Genomic DNA, 26,775 nt, shown 5'->3' on the forward strand with positions numbered 1-26,775 from the left:
AATAAGGATTGCACAGTCAGCAAGTGGATTTGAATAAATGAAGACATCATTTCATTCATAAAAGTACAATACAGGATAGGGCTGGGACTGGTAACTCGGGTACTCGGGTCGGGTGGGTACTGAGCAGGACCCGGGTACCCACAGGACTACCTGGACCCGTGGTTAGTCACGTGATATATTGTTTAATGACAAAACTTTTCTAAAACACTATGATCACACTATAAGTGACCAATGCTCCCATTTCTTTCTGACTACGCACATATTCCTTCTGACTCTTATGTTTGAAAAAAAAGATAAAACTTCATGCAGTAAACATCAGTGCATATGCATGACAAGATCGTTTTATACGTGTATCTAAATACATTTTGCCAGGGCTACAATCAAACTTTTTCCAATCGGTCAGTTTGTACCGATTTCTTCAGACCTACAGTGGGTACCCGGGTAGGGTCGGATAATAGCGGGATGGGTTCCTGGGTAGTAAATTTTGACTTGTCCCAGCCCTAAAAAAGGATTATTTTTTCCATGACACAAAGGTACGTAATGTAAAACAAGTAAACTAGATAGTGAGTTGGATTTAATGACGCTTGTGGTAGGTAAGACCTAAATGACACAGACTTAGGAAGCGAGGATGTTGGTATCACTCCTCTTTGTTGGTAGTTTAATGCCAGTCAGCACTATTCCAGCTATATCAATCACAGTGGCCGACAGGTAGTCAAACCTGGACCAGAAAAGTCAGAATTTGACATCATGAGCATGCTCCACACAGTATGGAGACAGGCCTCAAAGTTTACATTTTTACCACGTAGCAATATGGCTACAAGCATTTTTTTCCAGGTAGCCAGTGGTAAAATTACTAATTAGGAAGTCGAGCCAATAGTGTAGGTAGCCAAAAGCATTTGAAATTATCTTTTATCAAATAACTATTATTGTATATTTGTGGAAAATGTACTTGAGTTTTGTTATTTGTGACTCGAACAATTTATGTTACTAGATTATCTAGGTATATCCTTGCTTATCCAATAAACTATCAACTAAAATAAAATACTTATTACATTAATAATTATGTATTTTGGTTCAATGTTGACTTTAGGAGGAATTATTTGTGAGTACAATTAGTAGCAGACATGTTTATTTTTGTGCCTACATATGTATAGCAATAGAATTTAGTTGCCACAAGATATTTTTCAAGGTAGTCATTTGGCTACCTCTGAATTTTAGACAGAAGACAAATTGAAATTTAGCTTGCATTGGCGACTATTTTAGTCACAACTTTGAGGCCTGGAAGACAAATAATATACCAAGACATAGAGCCTGAGTGACCGATCCAAGTTGGTTGCCTCTTACAACAAGACATAGAGTGCTCAGAACCTATCCTGACCCGGGTTCCAACTGGGTAAGCTGCTTTGTAAAGTGTTTCAGTCATAACACACATAAAGTATTTCAGTTATAACACACATAAAGTATTTCAGTTATAACACACTTTGTAAAGTTTTTCAGATATAGTACCATTTTGTAAAGTATTTTAGTTATAACACCACTTTGTAAAGTTTTTCGGATATAGTACCATTTTGTAAAGTATTTTAGTTATAACACACTTTGTAAAGTTTTTAAGATATAGTACAATCTTGTAAAGTTTTTCTGATATAGCACCACTTTGTAAAGTATTTTAGTTATAACACCACTTTGTAAAGTTTTTAGCATAACATCACTTTTTAAAGTATTTTAGTTATAACCCCTCTTTGTAAAGTTGTTTAGTTATAACACCACTTAGTAAATTATTTAGTTATAACACCACTTTGAAAAGTTTTTCAGATATAGTACAATTTTGTAAAGTTTTTCAGATATAGCACCACTTTGTAAAGTATCTTAGTTATAACACCACTTTGTAAAGTTGTTTAGTTATAACACCACTTAGTAAATTATTTTAGTTATAACACCACTTTGAAAAGTTTTTCAGATATACCGGTAGTACCATTTTGTAAAGTTTTTCAGATATAGCACCACTTTGTAAAGTATTTTAGTTATAACACCACTTTGTAAAGTTTTTTAGCGTAACATCACTTTGAAAAGTATTTCAGTTATAACACCACTTTGTAAAGTATTTCAGTTATAACACTGCTTTGTAAAGTTTATCAGTTATAACACCACTTTGTAAAGTATTTTGGTTATAACACCACTTGGAAAAGTATTTCAGTTATAACACCACTTTGTAAAGTATTTCAGTAATAACACCACTTTGTAAAGTATTTCAGTAATAACACCACTTTGTAAAGTATTTCAGTCATAACACCACTTAATAAAATATTTCAGTTATAATACTACTTTGTTAAGTATTTCAGGTTAAAGTGGGTGGAGACGAAAGTGATGAAGCAGGTACAAGATGTTTGGTCAAAACCATTAGCATGGGCTTGGGGCTAATAACTAAGAACAACAATAAGGACAGAACTGCAATATTCACACCCACACCCAGCAGATTCTGTTATAGGGACATAAAAGCAGCTTCCAGCACCATAAAACTCATGGCCAGCACAGCATGAAAATGTCCACCTCTTCTGTGAAACCCATGAGCACAAGTATGGTGCTGACAGACTTAGGAAAATCATTGGACTGTTGGGTTGGGACGAATCCAGATTAACAACCCGGTTACCCTAAAAACTTGGGTACAAAACATCCAATTAGTAATTGTTTTCCTAGAGCCCTGACAAGATCTATTTAGAGACACGTATAAAATGAACTGATTATGCATACACTGAAGTTACTCAAACATGTAAAAGTCAGAAGGACTGACTGAGTTGGGTTTAACGCCACTTTTAACAGTGTTCCAGTTATATCACATTATGTCAGCTTAATGTGGGAGGAAAGCCCGAAGTGATGCAGGTCTCAGACGTTTACCACTTCGGTGAAACCCACGAGCACGGGTATGGTGCTGACAAAAAAAGTCAGAAGGAATGCATGCATTGTCAGAAAGGACATTAATAACCTGTGTGTAACCATGGAGTTGTATTGTTATTAAACAATATATCTCATGATTATGATTAACCATGAGTACTATGGTCCTACTCTGGACCCACCCGACCCGAGTATCCAAGTTACCCATCTCAGCCCTACTGGATTGGATCTTGGATCATTAAACAATATATCTCATGATTAACCATGAGTACTGTGGGTACCTTGGTCCTACTACTCTGGACCCACCCGACCCGAGTATCCAAGTTACCCATCTCAGCCCTACTGGATTGGATCTTGGATTTGACCCAGCACCAGCAGATCCTTGTACAGCAAAGGGGTGTGACTCTGCACAGCATCTTACCATTCACCAATGCCCATGCTTCCACAAACCCTTAAAGGGACACTGCTTGACTGCCAAAGGGAAAACTTACCACACGTGTTTGACTTCCTGTCTACAATTCTAATGTGTGAAGTTTCTTTGACCAGTCTTTCCCCTGTTCTGTCCACGTGGTCTGTTATATCATCAATAAGTTCTGCAAGTTAAAACAGACATAATTATATTTCAAAATACAGTCAAATTCCCTTTTAACCTCTTTGCAAAATGAAAATCTTAAAAAGCAATCTGCTATCCTTAAACATACTCTAAGCAATTCAAATAAATTTATCAGTAAGATCAATGCAGCTATTTTTACTAATGGCCAAACATCTTTTCTGAAAATGAGAATAACAAATCCAAACTTAAGTCCCTAACGGTAATCACACTTAATGAAACGGCAACAGTCTTTTCAAACTGGAATCCAATCCATAAAAGCTGAGTCAATATGTGACATTCATCAATCACACACTGGCATCTAGTACTGTCACCATCAGCTCTGTAATGAAGCACAACGTCCAAACACTGGCTTTATTGAAGCCCTGATTAAAAAACACTCAGCATCTATGTCATGCAGTCAACAGTTTCCACATCAATGTGTTCATTTCATGCAATTTCATATATTTCGCATTTATTGCTGTGGAAGCGAGTGGCGGAGTATTTGCCTATTACATGCAGAGGCTTGTCCACGGACGTTAATTTCAAGTGGACAATAGTCTCTATACTGTATTGATAGAACTGGAACAGCTGACAGGAGCTCTACGTCAGAACAAGCGGATCACAAAATGAGGTATATAATGGAATCGACCTGTGAAGATCTGGGTTAGAATAGGACTGTGCTTGTTGTAAGAGACGACTAACAGGATCATGGGTTAGGTTCGCTGACTTGCTTGACGCATGTCATCGTATCCCAATTGCTTGGGTCGATGCTCATGATGTCAATCACTGGATTGTCTGGTACAGACTTGATTATTTACAGTCTGCTGTCATATAGCTGGGATATTGCTGAGTGCAGCGTTAAACAACAAACACACAACCAACCAATTATAACAATTATTATTAAATAATACATACAACCGCCTAACAAGGAGGGATAGTCTGTATTTAATTGTAATAATAGTACATTTGTATTACGCTTTTTCCATGCTAAATGTCATACCCAAGGTGCACCTATATCACCTGGTCAGTGGATGCACTTGATTTTCTTGTGGAGTATACAACGCAAGCTACCTGTGAGGCTCTAAAAGGTTAACAGTCACATTACCTCATCCTACCAGGTACCCATTCACTGCTGGGTTAACAGAGACATATTTCAAACAAAATAACTTAAGGGGACAAATATATGCTACACACGCTTTTGCATAAAATACATATTATGTGGTTGACACAGGCATAACCGCAAGTGCTAGGCAAAAAGAAAAAGGTCTTGGTTCTCAGGCACCGCTTGCATCATCATAAAATCATTTCGTTTTTATTTCCATTTTAAAAATTTTGAAAAAAATCCTAATACTTAAAAACAATGCGATCCAATATAGCACACAGTTACTTCCCTTTACATGCGCACTGTGTTACTGCACATCTTGTGTTATCGGCATTAGAAATTGGCATGAGTCCTGTAGTCCTTGCCAAACTGCCTAATAGTTAAGGTATCATAAGGACTAGTAAAAATTTGCCATTTTTAAGGGTTTTGCTATATGTTATTATAAGGACTAGTGGTTCAAACCTGTTAGTTTCTACCGCTGTGTTATGGTCATGGTGGCAGTAGGAGTTTGTATGCTTGTTTATGTAGGGAGGCCCTTTCCCAGGTTGATAGTATGCAACTGTTTATTTGGTTACATACTAGTTAGAACAAGCAACAACAAAAAAAGAAATCACCCACCACTAGCACCATATTTTGAAAAGTCATTGCTTGAGAACCAATTCTTTTATTTTTTTCGCCTAATACACAGTTGGTCACCGTGCTAACTGTTTGATCAATCTGCGTGAACAAGCCAAAAAAAACAAAAAACACCACCCGCCCAATCTCATTAAAATCAGATCTTAGTTCTCGCTACCGCTAAACAAAGATCTGAGGACATCCCATTACGGGTCACGTCAGACGGACCTTGCACGAACTTTGACCGACCAATGGAATGACCAATCAGAAAGCAGCTTTCTCGTGCTTTACGGCACTAATTTCAAATTGGCGACTACGCTTTGAAAAATATTTTGACAAATTCTCGATTACAAATTTGAAACCTGAACAAAAGAACATTCTGGAATGGCTAATAGATGGTCTAGATTGTATGGATACAGTCGTTAAACCCATAACTATCGTTAGGAGTTAAAGTTTTCGAGGCTGCACGATCAGAAATCACATTCCAACTTTCACTTTCATAATCTGGTAAGCGATGCTCTGATTGGTCGGATGAAAGGTCATTCTGACATGACCCCTAATGGGATGTCCTCAGATCTTTGTTTAGCGGAAGCGAGAACTGAGGTCTGATTTTAATGACATTGCCACCCGCCCCCACTATATTTTCAAAAGTCATTGGCTGAGGACCAATTCTTTATTTTTATAAGCCTCACATCTGAACAAACTAATGATGAGCCGCAGTGCAGGAACTGGAAGTGACTGATCACCTTTCCTGGCCTGATGATCACCCAGTATACAGTGAGGGCAGTCAACGAGACAAGAGTCCAGTGATGTCTGTTTGTTGTCTGGTCATGACAGTAGGTCAAAACTACCATTTAATTACAGAAACTGAGGGGCACTTTTAAGACATACAGCTTCAGATGAGTGATTTATTATAGTTTGAACCTCTTAAGGCCTTTTATGCTCTGTGTCTAAGTGTGAGTGTGCCCTGAACATAACCAGGGAGTGGTTTCAGGTGTGTGAGCGTGGTATTCACACTGTCCTTAGCAATAGTCCATGTAGGGACTTGAACCTGGACCTTCAGCCAGATAACTTAAAGCTTTCACCGCTGGGCTATACCTCCTCCTCCTCCCCCTCCTCTTCCCTCCTTCCCCATCCTCTTTTCCATTTCCAGTAGTTATCAGGGTGCCGTTGTACAGATCCATCTTAGCGCTAAGGTGATCATCACTCCCATACCTTAACATAGATTTCAGCATTCATAGCACTATGGTTGTTTTGTACAACAGCACTCAGAGCTGTAGCTACTGAACAACACAGTTGTAGCAGCTTGTAAAATCAGGCCCTCAGAACAATCAAAATACCGTATTCGACGTAATAAGCGCCCCGCTCATATAAGCCCCGAAGGAGATATTTGCTAATATATTGGCTAGTGAACAATCCCAATTAGCACCCCTTCCAATTGATCAATGTACACAAGACTTATTTATTCGTGTATGATACGCACCTTAATTATGGGCAATAAAATTCTCGAAAATATATCTATCGTGCATAATACGCACAGATTCTTCTTTTATATCATTTCAGGCTGTCAGCATAAATCACAAAATTTACAATCTTTCAACTCTGTTTTTTATCTCACCAAAATTATATTCTAATAAGAGCCCCCTATTTCTAATTTTGAGAGCGCCCTGGGTGCTTATTACGTCGAATACGGTATATTGAGTTTGGTGTTTGAGGCCACGGAGTTCCAATATCAGACAATAACGCTGATAACAATTCTGTTGCGACTATAGTCATATTGCTGTTAACAATATCTGGAGTTAATGGAGGAAACAATGTTCCCCTGTATTTTCAATACCTACCATTCTGGTTATCCACTTCGTTGCCAATATCAACAGCCATCATCTTCTGTCGTGCTATTACACTGGACAAAGCCTCCAACCCCTGGTCTTGTTCTACAATGAGAAAATTGTGCCAAAATTGATTTTCTGTCAGCTGGATGACCAGCAGTCGTTATCGTCAAATCTCGAACATTCATCATAAATTTCGGAATTGCTCTGACCTTCTCAACACGATACTTCCTTCTCACAAATATTGACGGAATTACCAATAAATGGGCATTCTGACCGGGCAATAAAAGTCAATGGTAAATCTTCATCTCCACGTCAGGCATGAAATTGAAATATTCCCCCGAGTATTTCAAAGTGATGGAGTTCTTGCCTGAGTCTATTTCCCTTCAATCGAGAGTTCATCAATTTAATCTATGATTGTGATTCGCCCCTTCTAGTCGTCAATAACAGTGATTGAAAGTTTTGTGCGACACTCATCAATGTCCGTATCGACACAACCATCCCCATAACGAGGGACTTAGACAGTATACATCACACATAAGATGACGACTAGGACCTCTTAATCATAGCAGGAGGAAGGTAATAATGGCGGGAGAATACAGAGACGTGCGAGTCCAGACACAGGACAGTCTGATTGACTAGCAGTACAACCAGACAGGGAGCTCCTGTCTTCCAGGTTCATCTCCTTTCAAGAAGCATTGGGAGTTGATAAAAAATATGAGAAATAGAGTGATAACGTTTTTTAGGCACCGACCACTTTATCTCCTGCGGGGCTGAGATAATTTTACCTCACTTTTGTACGAAACAAATAAATTTCCAGATGAAAGCATGGAATCTTAATGTATTGTAATCAATGTAATAAGATCCTCGGGCATTTAACCAAGTCACATGCCACAGCTCATACTCTGGTGTTGTGGTGATAGAGGTTGGGAGAATATAAGGTCCGGAGGCTAATTATGATGATTACAGTCTATTAAGAGCTGTATCTTCTGATGCACCTTGTCCCCTTGTCACAAAGTGATCATAGCTAAAATAAATGTAAAAATAAAAAAGTGATCATTGGGATATGCCTGTTTAAGTCACATAGCTTGTTTTACACACAACAGTATTGGTCATACAACTTCTGGAACAGTTTGCAAAAACACTGCCTGCACCTGTATAATAAATGTAAAAATGCTTGCTTTGAAAATTAATTCAACTTGTGATTCCTTGTTTATTCTGTGTACTGTTTGTTTGTTTAACACCGCACTCAGAATATTCCAGCTATAAGGCGGCGGTCTGTAAATAACCAGTCAATTCAGTGATTGACATCATGAGCATCGATCCATGCAATTGGGATATGATGACATGAATCAGCCAAGTCAGCGAGCCTGACCACCTGATCCCGTTAGTCGCCTTTTACAACAAGCATGGGTTGCTGAAGACCTTTTACAACCCGGATCTTCACGGGTATGTGTATGTGGTAACAATACAACTGTGTCACGGAGTTATGTCCCTTCTGTAAATGGAGAAAGCAGATGTTTTGACAAATGAAGTCCCGACTATTGAGTTTCAGGTGAGTGTGTGCAGTTGACAATTTACAACCTTGCAAAACTTGTTTTATATTGTTACATGTTCAGTGCGGTCAACTACTCTTTGCTTTCAATGTGAAATGTGAAATTAATACACACAAAAGACCCTTCTCTGAATAAAATAATTAATGACACAATTTCTTGAACTTAGTCTTGATAAGTATCTCTTTAGATAAGCTAGCTTCAGTAGTATTTGAGAAAACTTGTCCCCATTATGCACTGTGTAAAATAACATGGTCAAGGGCCGTAACTGTGAATGCTCAAAATCTAAAATTATGTAGCATGGGAAGTAACTAAGTTGCACTAAGTTGAAAAGCACAGAGCAAGGGCCATAACTCTATAAAAATTGAATTATCGACACCAATTTTCAAACTCATTTTAAGATCATGACCAGTAATACAAGTTTTTAAAATTTCATTTCTCTAACTTTGTCCACTCTGAGAAGCAGAAGGATGGACAGACGGACAGACGACCTCCGTTCCTGTATCCCCCGCCCCACTTCGTGGCTGGGGATATTAAACTTTAAAACAACATCGTAGTCTCCTTGATTATTCAACTCACATCTCCAAAACCAAGAAGGAGCCAAAATATTGAGTGAGTGTAAATGGTTTTATGCCGCTTTTAGCAATATTCAAGTACCATCAAGGAGTGGGACACTACGGCTTAACAAGGTAGAGAATGAAATCAGTATCATGTAAACAATCAGGCACTTGAGCCACTTGACTACCTGGTTGCCTCTGGAACCTAGACATAAGCGTGGTCTCTGCAGGTTACACGCCCCTGCTTCCAATATTCACGCCTCCCATTACATTACACAGTAAACTAGACTTTTGGTATGGAGTGGTACTTGCTGTAGTTGAGGTCAACCAATCAGAGGTGGTTCCTTGTGATCATGGTGATATAACACGCGAGTGTCATTCTGATATCATTATGGAAAATGAACCAAGATCTGTTGGCACTGAACTGACTTCGTGATGTAGCTGATAAGAGTGTTGGCCTGGACAGTAGTAGTAATCGGCACTAGTCTTATAGTCCTTGCCAAACTGCCCAATAGTTAAGGTATCATAAGGACGGGTAGAAATTTGCCATTTTCAAGGGTTTTGCTGTATGTTATCATCATAAGGACAAGTGGACTAAAAATGTTAGTATCTAGCACTGCTGGAGAGTGAAATGTTGGTGGTTCATCCCTGACCGCATCCTACCAAAAGGCAATGCCACTATTACTATGACAGCAATGAAGAGGAGAACGATGGCAACCCAGTAATCTGCGTTCCCGGAGATCAACATTAAGGGATAAAACAAGGAATGGTCGTCTTCGAGTCAGTATACGTGTCTGAGTGCAGTTTGTACAGGAGTATGTTAAAGAATTGCGGCATGGAATCTCCATGGGATTGTACTATTAAACCAGCATTTGTTCGGACTAGTACAAGCAGTCGCACACACATGTGCAACCATGTCTTAATGTAAGCACGATAATTTTGAACTCTACATTAAACCCCATTTCATCTCACATCACCTTGTCAGCACCATATCCATATTGACGATTTTAACCTAACAGAGCTCAAGATAAGCTGCGTATTTGCGTAAGATACGCATTAAATAAACTGAAATACGAAGACAAATCAAATCCTAGTGTATCAATAGAAATAGCGAAATGGTGCTTTTGAAATAAAATTAATGCGTATAATACAACTATTAGATAAAACGATTGCGTATATTCCAACTGATTAAAATGATTGTGTATCAGCTGATCGTCAAATTCACTTACCGACAGTAACACTCGGAAAAGATTCTGAGACAAACATACTGATAGATGCCAATTGAAAAACACATCGAGCCTAGTCAATGTACATGTTGTGTCTTAAATAGTCGCTGATTGGTAATTAAAACAATAGCGCCTTTCTAACAATGCTAGGTATTGTAAACAAAGAGGCGAAAGCAGACGCAGACGGGTATACTACTATTCATATACTTTTAAATGATTTACAGGGATTGTTGCAAAACAGGTTTAAAGTAAAATACCCAAATTTCAAGAAATGTGTGGGTAAAAACAAAGTGAATACCCTCTAAAATGTTTGGATACCCAATCAAATTAAACCCCTGGGTACAATACCCAAATAACCAAAAGTTTATCTGTAGTTCTGACCTCAGTTGCATATGTCTGACCTGCTTCAGTTGCCATGCCTCCCGCACGCCATGTTAAAACTGAAATACTGTTTAAACCACACTACTCATTTTGAAGGGTGTCCTCATACCAAGCTTTGATTACAGCAGATGGCTTGGATAAGCTTGCAGCACTTGCATTAATATAAATAAATGTCCATCATCTTGCAGCCTTTTTTTTCAAATGACCCATCACCTTATCATAAAGCATCGGACAGGTAATTACAACAGTTATTTATAGGGCATGTAATGTATGTAGAATCAAAGCAGACTTGGATTGATGTTCGCAATTCTGTTTCCATATCGTCAATTATATGTCCATGCAGGCACCATTAATGTTTGTTATTTGGAGATTATCCCTTGCATCTTCAGAAAGCTACCACTACATGGCAGCGCTTTCCTAACAACTAAGCCTCACTGCCTAAATATTATTTTCCACACAACTGCCTCAATGCCTAAATATTATTTTCCACACAACTGCTCACCTCTAATAATATCCTGTTGCTGAGCCTGAATTTCATTATTAGCAACCCCTCGGAAGCTGTCTGGATCCTCGTTCATCCCCCAGGGGTCACTGGAAGCAAATGTGTCCGTTCCACGATTTCCTAACAGTGATTGCCTGAAATAAAGGCAAAATCCATTACATTTCCAATTCCCTGAAAACATGTTGAATATCATTATTTTTCTGGATCTCATTAATACTAGCCTGATAAAAAAATAAACCACCTTAGGTGTGAGGACAGCATCTCAGTACTGCTACAGCTTCCAGCTTCAGTTTTACTCCAGTAATAAATTAAACACGTTGATTTTATGGCTCTTTGATTTCAAGCATGGCTTCACAGATGTTTTATCCAGATAAAGTTAAACCCTCTGAGACAATGGTGAAGCCAAGATGATACCAAATTCAAACTTAAAACATAAAAACTCAGTAACCAGGGTAAATATTTCAATGTAACAATAATGCTACTAGTTATAGAATATATATTGCAATAAGAGAAAAGAATGCCTGTAAAAACATCAAAACACATTTCATAATGAATATTCAGTGGGCAAACTGATACAGTTCATATCATGCAGACCACACACATCCTTGTTCTAATGATAGTACTTGGAAGTAACCTGGGTTGGCTAAGTGGCATTTTAACTATTGCAACAGCTAAAACAATAGTTCAAAATAGCAACAAATTACGTTGCAATAGTGGTATGATTACTAGAAGATGTCCACTATTTCCAATGCTGAGTATATTGCCGGGGAAATTGTTGAGGGAAAGTTGTGGGGTTGAGTGTATTGCTGGGGAAGTTGTGGGGTTGAGTGTATTGCTGGAGAAGTTGTGGGGTTGAGTGTATTGCTGGGGAAGTTGTGGGGTTGTGTGTATTGCTGGGGAAGTTGTGGGGTTGAGTGTATTGCTAGAGAAGTTGTGGGGTTGAGTGTATTGCTGGGGAAGTTGTGGGGTTGAGTGTATTGCTGGGGAAGTTGTGGGGTTGTGTATTGCTGGGGAAGTTGTGGGGTTGAGTGTTTTGCTGGGGAAGTTGTGGGGTTGAGTGTATTGCTGGGGAAGTTGTGGGGTTGAGTGTATTGCTGGGGAAGTTGTGGGATTGTGTGTATTGCTGGAGAAGTTGTGGGGTTGAGTGTATTGCTGGGGAAGTTGTGGGGTTGAGTGTATTGCTGGGGACGTTGTGGGGTTGAGTGTATTGCTGGGGAAGTTGTGGGGTTGCGTGTATTGCTGGGGAAGTTGTGGGGTTGAGTGTATTGCTGGAGAAGTTGTGGGGTTGAGTGTATTGCTGGGGAAGTTGTGGGGTTGAGTGTATTGCTGGGGACGTTGTGGGGTTGAGTGTATTGCTGGGGACTTTGTGGGGTTGAGTGTATTGCTGGGGACGTTGTGGGGTTGAGTGTATTGCTGGAGAAGTTGTGGGGTTGAGTGTTTGGCTGGGGACGTTGTGGGGTTGAGTGTATTGCTGGGGACGTTGTGGGGTTGAGTATATTGCTGGGGACGTTGTGGGGTTGAGTGTATTGCTGGGGAAGTTGTGGGGTTGAGTGTATTGCTGGGGACGTTGTGGGGTTGAGTGTATTGCTGGGGACTTTGTGGGGTTGAGTGTATTGCTGGGGACGTTGTGGGGTTGAGTGTATTGCTGGAGAAGTTGTGGGGTTGAGTGTTTGGCTGGGGACGTTGTGGGGTTGAGTGTATTGCTGGGGACGTTGTGGGGTTGAGTATATTGCTGGGGACGTTGTGGGGTTGAGTGTATTGCTGGGGACGTTGTGGGGTTGAGCGTATTGCTGGGGAAGTTGTGGGGTTGAGTGTATTGCTGGGGAAGTTGTGGGGTTGAGTGTATTGCTGGGGAAGTTGTGGGGTTGAGTGTATTGCTGGGGAAGTTGTGGGGTTAAGTGTATTGCTGGGGACGTTGTTGGGTTGAGTGTATTGCTGGAGACGTTGTGGGGTTGAGTGTATTGCTGGGGACGTTGTGGGGTTGAGTGTATTGCTGGAGATGTTGTGGGGTTGAGTGTATTGCTGGGGACGTAGAGGGGTTGAGTGTATTGGTTGGGAAGTTGGTGGGTTGAGTGTATTGCTGGGGAAGTTGTGGGGTTGAGTATATTGCTGGAGAAGTTGTGGGGTTGAGTGTATTGCTGGGGAAATTGTTGAGGGGAAGTTGTGGGGTTGAGTGTTTTGCTGGGGAAGTTGTGGGGTTGAGTATATTGCTGGAGAAGTTGTGGGGTTGAGTGTATTGCTGGGGAAATTGTTGAGGGGAAGTTGTGGGGTTGAGTGTATTGCTGGGGAAGTTGTGGGGTTGAGTGTATTGCTGGGGAAATTGTTGAGGGGAAGTTGTGGGGTTGAGTGTATTGCTGGGGAAGTTGTGGGGTTGTGTGTACTGCTGGGGAAGTTGTGGGGTTGAGTGTATTGCTGGGGACTTTGTGGGGTTGAGTGTATTGCTGGGGAAGTTGTGGGGTTGAGTGTATTGCTGGGGAAGTTGTGGGGTTGAGTGTATTGCTGGGGACGTTGTGGGGTTGAGTATATTGCTGGGGAAGTTGTGGGGTTGAGTGTATTGCTGGGGAAGTTGTGGGGTTGAGTTTATTGCTGGGGAAGTTGTGGGGTTGAGTGTATTGCTGGAGAAGTTGTGGGGTTGAGTGTATTGCTGGGGAAGTTGTGGGGTTGAGTTTATTGCTGGGGAAGTTGTGGGGTTGAGTGTATTGCTGGAGAAGTTGTGGGGTTGAGTGTATTGCTGGGGAAGTTGTGGGGTCGAGTGTATTGCTGGGGACGTTGTGGGGTTGTGTGTATTGTTGGGGAAGTTGTGGGGTTGTGTGTATTGCTGGTGAAGTTGTGGGGTTGTGTGTACTGCATCGAGGTTGCGAGGTAGAGCAAATTCTAGAGAAGTTGTGGGGAAGGATTGAATAAAGGAATAGACAGTTGGGTGACGTTTGTGGGTATTTTGATTCTTTAAATAGTATTGCGATATTTTGATGAAATCCTTGTCATTTGCATAACCGTTCCCGTACAGTATCACCCAATGCTCTGAAAAATGAAATAATTTTCTGATATTTGCGCATGTGCAATTTTAGTGATTTCAAAAGCTGACAGGTCAGTTGACGTTGTTGATCCCCTGTTCATGCTGCTCCTGCTGTTCATGAAGTCTCAAACTGACATCACTCAGCAGGACAATATATCTAGTTCAGTCAGGATTTTTTGTAATTTGGACATCATGTTTGTTTCACAGCCCCTGCTGTATTCTGGGGTTCGGCAGTCAGGGAATATTTGGCAGAAATGCCCACTCAGTGCAGAAAATAACATTTTGTGCAGAACACTCGTGCAGAATTTTGCATTCATCTGCATCTGAATTTGTCAAATAAACTGCAAAATTTTAACTGGTTTTAAACATGTAAACAGATATTTATTATGTTTTGTAGTGAAGTTGACCTTTGTATTATTGCTTAATGAAAGTGCATGTCTCTACATTTACACTAGTGATGTCCTGTTTCCTTTCAATAAGCTATTCTAGCCATGGATAAGTTTTAATTCATGAAAACTAAGCTTAAAAGTTTGCAGAATTGCGGGCAGAATAATCACAATATTGGTCACAGAATTTACAAAGATTGACCTCAGAATGTTTATAACGTTTACTTTTGGCTGCTGAATACAGCGGTGACTGGTATTAAGTCACTATTATATACACATATAGAGAAGTATGTACATTAAGAAGCGATGTTTCCGATGAGTACCACTTAATGACAAAACTGACAATGAGTCAAGTGTTATGACAGTGTCTGTATTCTTTTCACGACATGAAACATGTCCAAACTTAATACTCTAATCCTCAACCAGACAAATGGTGCATCTCGAGTCATGGACTTATGACGTACGTCACATGTGATGCGTTCATGAGCATCAGTTCATAAGGGTTTGTTTGTGCATCAAACCAATCAAATGTCTCTTGAATATGAGTAAGTCTTCAAATATTAACCAACATGTATGGTATTCACATTTCTTTTGGCAGTGAGTATGTAATGATAATACAGAATTATGCATAGCTGACCCCATCTTCCATTCATGCCTGTGAAGATTCCGGGGTAGTATAGGTCTTCAACAACCCATGTTTGCCGTAACAGGCGACTATGCTTGTCGTAAAAAGCAACTAACAGGATCGGGTGGTCAGGCTCACTGACTTGGTTGATCCCAATTGCGTGGATCGATGCTCATGATGTCAGTCACTGGATTGTCTGGTCCAGACTCGATTATTTACAGACCGCCGTCATATAGCTGGAATATTGCTGAGTGCGGCGTTAAACAACAAACAAACAAACATTCATTGACAGATAATCATAACTTCTTGTAGCATGGTGATCACTACCTTCAATTATTAACCACACCCTCCAATAGTCTGTGACCAACTCCAAATACTAAATTCATTTTCCAATCCAACTTGTTGCCTTCCGGTTTCTCCCTTACTGTAGCATCACACTTGCCCTCCTCTCAAACCTCAGTTACCGGTAATTAAACAGAACAATGAGATATTTCACGAGCTAAGAATTTGAGGGTGGGAGTTCCATTCAGGAGTCGTATTCCAGTGACCATGGCTGACACAGACTCTACCACGTGTGTATTTCCCCAATCTGTGCAGACAACTACCCTAATAATACTGTCCCTGGATAGCTTCTCCAAGTGACTACTTCAGAATGTAACTGTACTCTTTAGGGCATTATCATTTCCAGAAGCCAGAGGTCTGCCATTAAGTGCCGAATGAGGTTTGGTTGTTTTGTTGTTTGACGTACTCAGCAATATTCCAGCTATATGACAGCGGTCTGTAAATATTGGAGTCTTGACCAGACAATCCAGTGACTGACATCATGAGCATCGATCTAGGCAATTGGGATATGATGACATGCATCAACCAAGTCAGCGAGTCTGACCACCCGATCTTGTTAGTGGCCTCTTACAACAAGCATAGTCGCCTTTTACGGCAAGCATGGGTTGCTGAAGACCTATTCTGTGGCCGTGGGACCCCTGTCTATCACATTGTGGCCGAGTGACCCCTGTCTATCACACTGTGGCCATGGGAGCCCTATACATCACACTGTGGCCGAGTGACCCCTGTCTACCACACTGTGTCTGTGGGACCACTGTCTACAACACTGTGGCCTAGGACCCCTGTCTATCACACTGTGGCCATGGGAGCCCTATGTATCACACTGTGGCCGAGTGACCCCTGTCTACCACACTGTGTCTGTGGGACCACTGTCTACAACACTGTGGCCTGGGACCCCTGTCTACCACACTGTGGCCTGGGACCCCTATGTATCAGACTGTGGCCGAGTGACCCCTGTCTACCACACTGTGGCCTGGGACCCCTGTCTATCACACTGTGGCCTGGGACCCCTATGTATCACACTGTGGCCTGGGACCCCTATCTATCACATTGGGGCCGAGAGACCCCTGTCTACCACACTGTGGCCTGGGACCCCTATGTATCACACTGTGGCCTGGGACCCCTGTCTATCACACTGTGGCCGAGTGACCCGTCTACCACACTGTGGCCTGGGACCCCTATGTATCACACTGTGGCCTGGGACCCCTGTCTACCACACTGTGGCCGAGTGACCCGTCTACCACACTGTGGCCTGGGATCCCTATGTATCACACTGTGGCCTGGGACCCCTGTCTACCACACTGTGGCCTGGGACCCCTATGTATCACACTGTGGTCGAGTGACCCGTCTACCACATTGTGGCCTGGGACCCCTGTCTATCACACTGTGGCCTGGGACCCCTGTCTATCACACTGTGGTCGAGTGACCCGTCTACCACACTGTGGCCGAGTGACCCCTGTCTATCACACTGTGGCCATGGGACCTATCAGTGTTCCAGCTTTCCCCCTACAATTCCCTGTATCAGGATAATCAGCACCTCTACATTTCCTCCCCACAAGGCACCCCGGCTCCAGAGGCATCCCTACACATTCCTACACTCCAAGCAATTAGTGATCAAGACCTATGTTTGTCCAAGGAATCAGTTTCTTACACTGTCTTGTTGATTCTCTCCTTGGAGAAAATTGTCGCGCATAGATACTATAGCCATCGGCTCTCTTCAAACAGAGAAGGGAGATATTTGCGTGAGCTGGTATGGGGGGGAACGGATGAGGATGCGGGGTCTCTTACTGACCACCTTAACAGGTGTTAATTCCGTGGAGGACTAAAGAATCATTTTCCGTCCTTTGTGGCAGTGGCAAGGAGTGTATTTATATGATAGGGCTGGGCTTGTACTAACAAAATACTTAAACGTTAGTCAGACCTGTGGAGGAGATACAAGTAGAGCTCTACCCCAACAGTGTGATATTCTCATCGCAAGACCCTTATTGGTGTTCATTCATAGCGACAATGGAGAGACTGAGAAGGAGAGGAATTCAATTACCTGTCTGCTTATCAAATACAAGATATATATATCCATCCTCTTAGACTCATAACTGCTCTAGGTTGACCAAACAGAAGTGAACTTCTTACATCTAATGCAATCAGGAAACAAAACCGACTGACAGATCACCCACGAAGTGTGCCCATCAATGTGGTAATGCCATGAACAACTTCAGAAAAAGAAAACCCGGCACGATCTTTGCCGTCGACCACCTTCCAAGGGGATGTTGTAAATATGATATGACATGTTGTAAATATAAGCCTCCGAGAAACAATATAAGGGAAATAGCAGATGTGCTGGCTAGCCGAATCTGGTGGAGATTTATTGTATTGTTACCAATCCCTCTATTGATCAAACAACAACTTGAGGATCGTGGAGATCAGAGTGCCAAGTCATAAATGAGGAGAACAAATACGACGGTGATAAGTAAACAGCTATCTCAACACTGCCAGTGTCTGCCACAAATTAACATGTACAAGTATGTGCAGAATTTAACATATGTTTTCACGCAGGAAATATTCTCCATGAATTGATTCATGGAAAGTAAAAAATAAATACTCCCACAGTGAATACCCTCATTCCGGAAGACCCTCCTCAATAACGTTCTTGTTAACAGCGTTTCATTGTGAATGAGAATCCATACTGTGCCATGACTACAAATAATTTGGTAGACAATATATGGCAATGATAGATGATAGAGAATTGGGACTTGGGAGTGTGGTTCAAAGGACATGTTACAACAGCACAAAATGAAAGTACCAGTATAAAATGATACGAGAACAGTCTCTGTGAGTCACTTAATTCCATTTCCTCAAACTCTCCTTAAGCTTCTAACTTGTAACAGTACACTTGGGTAGCCTTTTATTACTTGTTGGTTTACCGATTTTCAAAATAAATCAGTTCGCTGGGGAGAAATAAAGAAATAAAAAATAATCTGACAGTTGGTTTATGAAATTTCCCAAAAAATAATCAGTTTGGTAGTTACAAGATACAACACATTTATTCTCTCTGTACGGCTTAATACTTTCAATAGCAATTTGATAAACAAAGTGTGAGAAATGCAAGTTTTGATGGCAAAGTTATTTCGTTACTGCATTGCAAGATTCTTGGAAATATTTGTTATTCTGTTTTTTTCTTTATTTGAGTTGATGGGGATAAGATATTCTTAAAAACTAATCATTATTATTATTATTTTTCCATTTCCTCAATATTTGTAAACCAACTAAAGAAAAATAATACACATCACACCATGTACAATAAACAATACAACACATAGAAAATTTGATCCTATAAACCACATACCACAATCAAGGTGAATGTCTGCAGTCTCAATGTCAAATGAATTAGTAAATTTGACTTTTCTTGTCAGAAACAAATTTACATTCAAGTTTCCTAATATATGACAGAAATGTGTCCCTGCTCTGAAGAGTGTAACATAATTATGGTTTTGCAAAAACAAAGTACCCTATCACAGCACAGTTTACAGTGATGGCCCCATACTTCATTTAGATTTAAGGGTGGGTGAGTTGGGAATCTGATTTTCTTCAGCATCAATGCACGATTGACAAGCTACAAAGCACTTTCCAGCTAACCAGAGCAAGTTGGCCTAACGTTATCTGTACCTTGGGAGAGAGCAGAATGTCAAGCTTTTTGGGACATTTTCTGAAAAGCTTTCACCATTGAGAGTAGTAATCTGCCCAGGTTAATTGCATCATGCATCAACCATGTCAGCGAGCCTGACCACCTGTTCGTGTTACGACAAGCATAGTCGGCTTTTACGGCAAGCATGGGTTGTTGAAGACCTATTCTGCCCCAGATCTTCACGGGTCTGAAGACCAATTGTAACCTGGATTTTTATGCTAGCAGTGTCATAGATCATGTCAGATGATGTGTCAATGCTTTTGTGATCTGATGCAAGTTTAAGATAAGTTTGCTGTACAACGCCAGTCTGAAAGATTCCAACCATATCTTGGTGGCTGTAAGTAATCAAATCTGGACCAGACAAACATGTGATTAATCTTGTGAGAAACCCCCGCTACCATCATGGAAAAATGACATGCAATACACCAAGTCTCCAAGCTAGGGCTGGGACAGGTAACTCGTGTGCTCGGGCCGGATGGGTACTGAGTAGAAACCCACATGACTACATGGACCCGTGGTTGGTCACGTGATATGTTGTTTAATGACAAAAATTATCTAAAACTTCTTGGTTACACTACAAGTCACTAATGTTGGCATTCCTTTCTGACTGTGCACTCATTACTTTTATATGTTTGACTAAAGATAAAGCTTCAGTCACCTTCAGTGAATAGGTGATCAGATAGTTTTATAGTGTAGGGGAGTGTATCTAAACACTTTTTGCAATAACTCTGTTCAAACAATTCTCAATGGGACATTTTGTACCCATGTCTTGAGACCTACAGTGGGTACCCAGGAAGGGTCGGGTAATAGGGGATGGTACCCTGGTAGTAAATTTCGACAGCCCTACTCCAAGCCTACTACACCCAGCCTATTTAGTCACACTTACAACAAGCACAACATACTGAGGACCAGTTCTGTCTGGGAAGCCCTGCAGGTCAGGTCAAGCAAGCCATCAAGTGTGTTTGAGGAGTTTCAGTTGCACTGAATACACACATAAACTTGTACAATGAATTTTACACTGGCAGAAACCATGCGCTGTGATTATGATGACATATCAAGGAACATAACACCAGCAATTTAACACCAGCAACATCACACCAGCAACATAACACCAGCAACATCACACCAGCAACATAACACCAGCAACATCACACCAGCAACATAACATCAGCAACATAACACCAGCAACATCACACCAGCAACATAACACCAGCAACATAACACCAGCAACATCACACCAGCAACATACCACCAGCAACATACCACCAGCAACATAACACCAGCAACATAACACCTGCAACATCACACCAGCAACATAACACCAGCAACATCACACCAGCAACATCACACCAGCAACATAACACCTGCAACATACCACCAGCAACATCACACCAGCAACATCACATCAGCAACATCACACCAGCAACATACCACCAGCAACATCACACCAGCAACATCACATCAGCAACATCACACCAGCAACATAACACCTACAACATCACACCAGCAACATACCACCAGCAACATCACACCAGCAACATCACACCTGCAACATCACACCAGCAACATCACATCAGCAACATCACACCAGCAACATAACACCAGCAACATCACACCAGCAACATCACACCAGCAACATCACACCAGCAACATAACACCTGCAACATCACACCAGCAACATCACACCAGCAACATCACACCAGCAACATCACACCAGCAACATCACACCAGCAACATCACACCAGCAACATCACATCAGCAACATCACACCAGCAACATAACACCAGCAACATCACACCAGCAACATCACAACAGCAATATCACACCAGCAACATAACACCTGCAACATCACACCAGCAACATCACACCAGCAACATAACACCTGCAACATCACACCAGCAACATCACACCAGCAACATCACACCTGCAACATCACACCAGCAACATACCACCAGCAACATCACATCAGCAACATCACACCAGCAACATAACACCTGCAACATCACACCAGCAACATCACACCAGCAACATACCACCAGCAACATCAGGCCACAATGTGTAAATGTTGGTGGTAACATATCCACTGAAAATAAATGACCCAAGGTCAGGCAAACCAGTGGTGGACAATGTGATGAGGGTCCACACCTTTTATCCCCTGTCTATCACACTGCAGCCGTGGGACCCCTATGATTCCTTGTTTATTCAGTGTACTGTTTGTTTGTTGTATAAGGCTGCACTCAGCAATATTCCAGACATATGACGTTCGACCTGTAAATAATCAAGTCTGGACCAGACAATCCAGTGATTGAAATCATGAGCATCAATCCACACAATTGGGATACGATGACATACATCAACCAAGTCAGCAAGCCTGACCACCCGATCCCGTTGGTTGCCTCTCACAACAAGCATGGTTGCCTTTTATTGGTAAATGAAGACCTATACGACCCTGGATCTTCACCGCTCTGGACAATGTGAGAAGGGTCCACACTATCTGCGCAGGAGCAAATGGGATCAACCGAATCATTCTTATATCCACCCTATCCTCCTCAGTCATCAGTCTACCAACAAGCAAGGGGCTACCTCTTTTCTGTCACTTGTAAATTCTGGAGTTGGGTGAGGTAAAATGGGGTTTAATTTCATTCATGATTATTGCACTTAAAGCATCACTGATCCAACCAGTCCTCCTTTTAGCCCCTTAATGCCATGTGCCAGGCAGGGTAACAACAAGTTCCATCTTTTATAGTGCTGTGAAGCCATCTACCTGCCACACTCCAGGCAAATGCTCTATCTGCTAGGCTGGAGGCAGACAGTAAGTTGTAGACCTATGGTTGGTTTGTTGTTCAACGCCACACTCAGCAATATTCCAGCTCTATGACTGCTGTCTGTAAATAATCGAGCCTGGACCAGACAATCCAGTGATTAATATCACGAGCATCGATCCACACAATTGGGATTGATGATATGCATCAACCAAGTCAGTGAGCCTGATCCTGTTAGTCGTCTCCTACGACAAGCATAGTCGTCTGTTACGGCAAGCATGGGTTGCTGAAGACCTATTCAGCCCCGGATCTTCACGGGTCTGTAGACCTATGACAAGATCTAATACATAAGTGTGGCAAGATGAATGCAAAAGCACAATTTTCAAGCATCAAGAGAGAAATATGTCTGACGTTTTCACGATATGTCTGTACTGTCTTGACCTATACACCCTAAGAACGTCAGCCCAGGACAAAGACACGCTCATATTGGAAAAACTTGGTGAAAAACTCAATATCAGCAAGTCGTAACATTCCAGCTATATCACTGATGTAAACATAATAGTGTTTGGGTTAGGAAGATTTTGGATTGACAGCAAAGACATGATTTCACACAATCAACCAGGTCACAAATCTTATACACATCTATAGCTGGTAATTACAACATAGACGGGTGCCCTGGCTTCCCCGCAGGTGTGCAGGCTTCCTTTGCAAAGAGTGCCATGTTCATTAAATAATGCCACAAATAAATGTCTATACCTTTCTCCTAATGTAACTGAGTGTTTCATATTTCAGAATAAAACCGTTCCTTCCTTTCTATCTGTCAGTCACAACACATCAACATGGCAGGGGGTACAAGCGGAAAATTTATTACGCTTGGGTTGTAAAACTGTCCTTGGCACGGCGTTGGGCAATAATATTTAATTCCTGTCTGAAATGTTCATAAGTGAAAATAGATAAACAGTGTGTCTGTTTTGTTATCATGTGAAGATTCAGTCACACAGAGATACATTGCCCTTAATGTCTTCTTCAACAAGTAAAAACGCATGTAACAAAACGCTTGACCTTGATTTGAAGTGCACAAGATCAAAGATCTCTCAAAGATGTCTAAAAGACTTTAGATCAGACTTTGAAGCTTGCAATATTTTCTAGTTCTTTACAAGAAACATCTATCAGTTGCCAGTGTCTGTGGACTATCAACTTCATTACTTGTGTACTGGGCATTAACACTAAAAATACCAGCACATTTAGATTGCGACTGATATGTGTATAATCTTAATGACTATTCTTCCTAAAATTAGCAGCCAGACACAAAATAAGTGAATATTACAAGAATGTTCTGCCAAGCTGCAAGTTATCAAAATGACAAAAATCAAGAGAAGTATGTTGATGGTAAAAGGGCGAATAACTCTTCCGTGACTATCCAAAGTGTCTAAAAGCACAATTCATAAACTGTTACGTACATGTGTACTGAGTTACTCAACCCTTATGATGTGGATAAAAGGAGTGTGTGAGTGAGTTTGGTTTAACGCCGCTTTAACAGTTTTCCAGTTATATCATGGCGTGTCAGCTTAATGTGGGAGGAAAGCCCAAAGTGATGCAGGTCTCAGACTTTTACCACTTTGGTGAAACCCACGAGCACAGGTATGGTGCTGACAAACCTAGAAACATAATTGGGACTAACCGGGATTCAAACCCACAATCATAGGTTTCCGGTGTGCACAAGGGACACAACTCTGCACAGTGAATCGCGGGGCCTTAGACGACCAGGCCACCCGTGCCCGTCGTAGATAAAATGAAAGATCTCAGTCACAAATGCAAAACAAAAAATGTCAACTATTTACAATGACATTATTTAATGACATTTTTAACTAAAAACACCTGTGTACATGAACCATGGCAGGAAGAAGGCAGTCATTCTTAGATTCTTAACCTCAAGCATAATTGTAAATTGAATTAACATAACATGTACCACCCTCTCTCAAATATGACCTGTTTTCAACCCATATGTGTAACAGGCCGATGGCCGCATCACAATTCTTGAATAAACTTCATGAATTGAACATAAAGTCTACATGATTGGATAGTTCCATTTGAGAGCAAGTGTTGAAGATCATCATAGATGGATTATTTACTCATTTAATTCACCATGGAGGTAAATATTCATGGAATACAGAAAACTGCAGACTGGGGCTGTGCTCAACTGGTCACGAAACAGATGCTGAAGGCTTTTGTCAGGGCGAACACATTAATGTAAGTGAGTCACTGCTGTGAGAATATTTCCAGCTATATAATGGCTTCAGGTATATATACAAGTCTGGGAAAGGCAAAACCCCCCTGTCTTGATGGTAACACACAATCAGCAGTATGAGTTTATCTTAAAACAATCTGATAAAGGATAGAATATCTATGATGGAAACTAAATTGGTCAATTGTTTGAAGGGCATTACTTACAAGTTGAGGGATGACAAAGGAGACACACTGTATGGATAACAAGTTCTCTAATTACTGTAAAGGCTAAATTTTGGTATAGATCTTGCTTGACAACAGTATAAGGATCTATAGTGAATGAGTGAGTGAGTATGGTTTTACGCCGCTTTTAGCAATATTCCAGCAATATCACAGCGGGGGACACCACAAATGGGCTTCACACATTGTACCCATGTCAGGAATTGAACCCGGGTCTTCAGCGTGCAGAGCCAACGCTTTAACCACTAGGCTACCTGGCCGCCCCTTGGATCTATAGTGAGATGGAGGCAGTATGTGAGATGGGGCAGTATGTGGGGTGGGGGACTTTGTGGGATGGGGCAGTTTGTGAGGTGGGGCATTTTGTGGGGTGGGGCAGTTTGTGAGGTGGGGCAGTTTGTAGGTGGGGCAGTTTGTGGGGTGGGGCAGTATGTGGGGTGGGGCAGTTTGTGGGGTGGGGCAGTTCATGAAGTGGGGAAGTTTGTACAGGCTCTGTGAACAGGGAGAACTCAACACAATCATACCTGCTATTAGGTGGGTTAAGGTATCTACAAACAAACTCAAATCATCAAAAAACAACTAAAAACATACAAAATAATAAAATGTTATTGTTAAAGGTTAAAATATATCAATTGTGATCTACTGGAACACTGATACGATACTAGCATTATACCAGTTGTATTACGACTGATTTGTGAAAGTGGTCACTGAATAATAGAGAACTTATTTATTCAGCATGATTAACACTTTCCAATATCATGGCTATTTCACTTTGTCAACAATGTCTTGTCACATATTGAAATATATCCCACAAAGAGTCAGATATATCCACATACGGTACTAAAGATCATAAGTACTAAACATCAATCAATGCTACACAAAGTTGCTAAAATAGAGGTCAGACGCAGAGAAAATTAAGTCCTCAAGAGTTGTCTCCCCTGCATCCATCTCCAAACCCTCTCTTTTTCATGAAATGTTTATCTCCAGGAGAAGGTGCAAGGGAATATGTTTTCATTAGTAACACAAATATACCACTTAAATAAATAAATTCAAAGAAAACAACATGCAAGGAAACTCTTTTAAACAAAAAGCAAAAACATTTGCTGTCAGTCCGGAAGTGCAAATATCTCCTGCAATGAGATTTACCCTCCTAATGTGGGAAAACATTTCCGGCAAAGCCACCAGTATTTACTGTTAAACACTGAATATACCTAATTTGTACTTTTCCTGTCACAGATCATTTCTCAAATTCCTTGCTTTAGCTCCTGCATGAAGGGCAGGCTGGTGCTACATACGTTCAAGACTTTCACCCAATTTTACACAGATACACAGAATGTTACACAATTATTTTGTAACTATAACCAAATTAAACATATGTATTTTTAGGACAATTGTGAACCACCATTTCTGGAATCATCCCAAAGAAGAAAACATGACACTGTACAGAGTTTGCATACACATGACACTGTACATAATTTGCACATGACACTGTACAGAGTTTGCAAAAACATGACACTGGACAGAGTTTGCATAAACATGACACTGTACATAGTTTGCACATGACACGTTACATAGTTTGCATAAACACGGCACTGTACATAGTTTGCATAAACATGACACTGGACAGAGTTTGCATAAACATGACACTGTACATAATTTGCACATGACACTGTACAGAGTTTGCATAAACATGACACTGTACATGATTTGCACATGGCACTGTACATAGTTTGCATAAACATGACACTGGACAGAGTTTGCATAAACATGACACTGTACATAATTTGCACATGACATTGTACAGAGTTTGCATAAACATGACACTGTACATGATTTGCACATGGCACTGTACATAGTTTGCATAAACATGACACTGGACAGAGTTTGCATAAACATGACACTGTACATAATTTGCACATGACATTGTACAGAGTTTGCATAAACATGACACTGTACATAATTTGCACATGGCACTGTACATAGTTTGCAGAGTTGCATAACATGACACTGTAGAGAGTTTGCACAACATGACACTGTACACAGTTTGCACACGACACTGTATACAGTTTGCACAACATGATACTGTACAGAGTGCATATTACACTGTACAGAGTGTATATGACACTGTACAGAGTGCACAACATGACACTGTAGTTTCACAACATGACACTGTACAGTTTCACAACATGACACAGTACAGAGTTCGCATAACATGACACAGTACAGAGTTTGCACATGACACTGTACAGTTTC

At 41.0% G+C, this 26,775-nt stretch overlaps 1 protein-coding gene across 1 annotated transcript in view; it reads right to left on the reverse strand.

The window, feature by feature from the left end:
* The window catches only part of LOC139469410 (syntaxin-8-like), a 61,950-nt gene that overhangs the window by 15,981 nt on the left and 19,194 nt on the right, over positions 1–26,775 (reverse strand). The window contains exons 5-7 of the mRNA XM_071251573.1: positions 11,247–11,380; positions 7,040–7,132; positions 3,381–3,482 (exon numbers count right to left, since the gene is read on the reverse strand). Of these exons, the coding sequence (XP_071107674.1) occupies positions 3,381–3,482; positions 7,040–7,132; positions 11,247–11,380 (329 nt within the window). The remainder of the gene's footprint in view (positions 1–3,380; positions 3,483–7,039; positions 7,133–11,246; positions 11,381–26,775) is intronic.

Source organism: Haliotis cracherodii, unplaced genomic scaffold (genome assembly GCF_022045235.1).
Source record: "Haliotis cracherodii isolate W230 unplaced genomic scaffold, xgHalCrac1.p SCAF_2, whole genome shotgun sequence".
NCBI lineage: Eukaryota > Metazoa > Mollusca > Gastropoda > Lepetellida > Haliotidae > Haliotis > Haliotis cracherodii.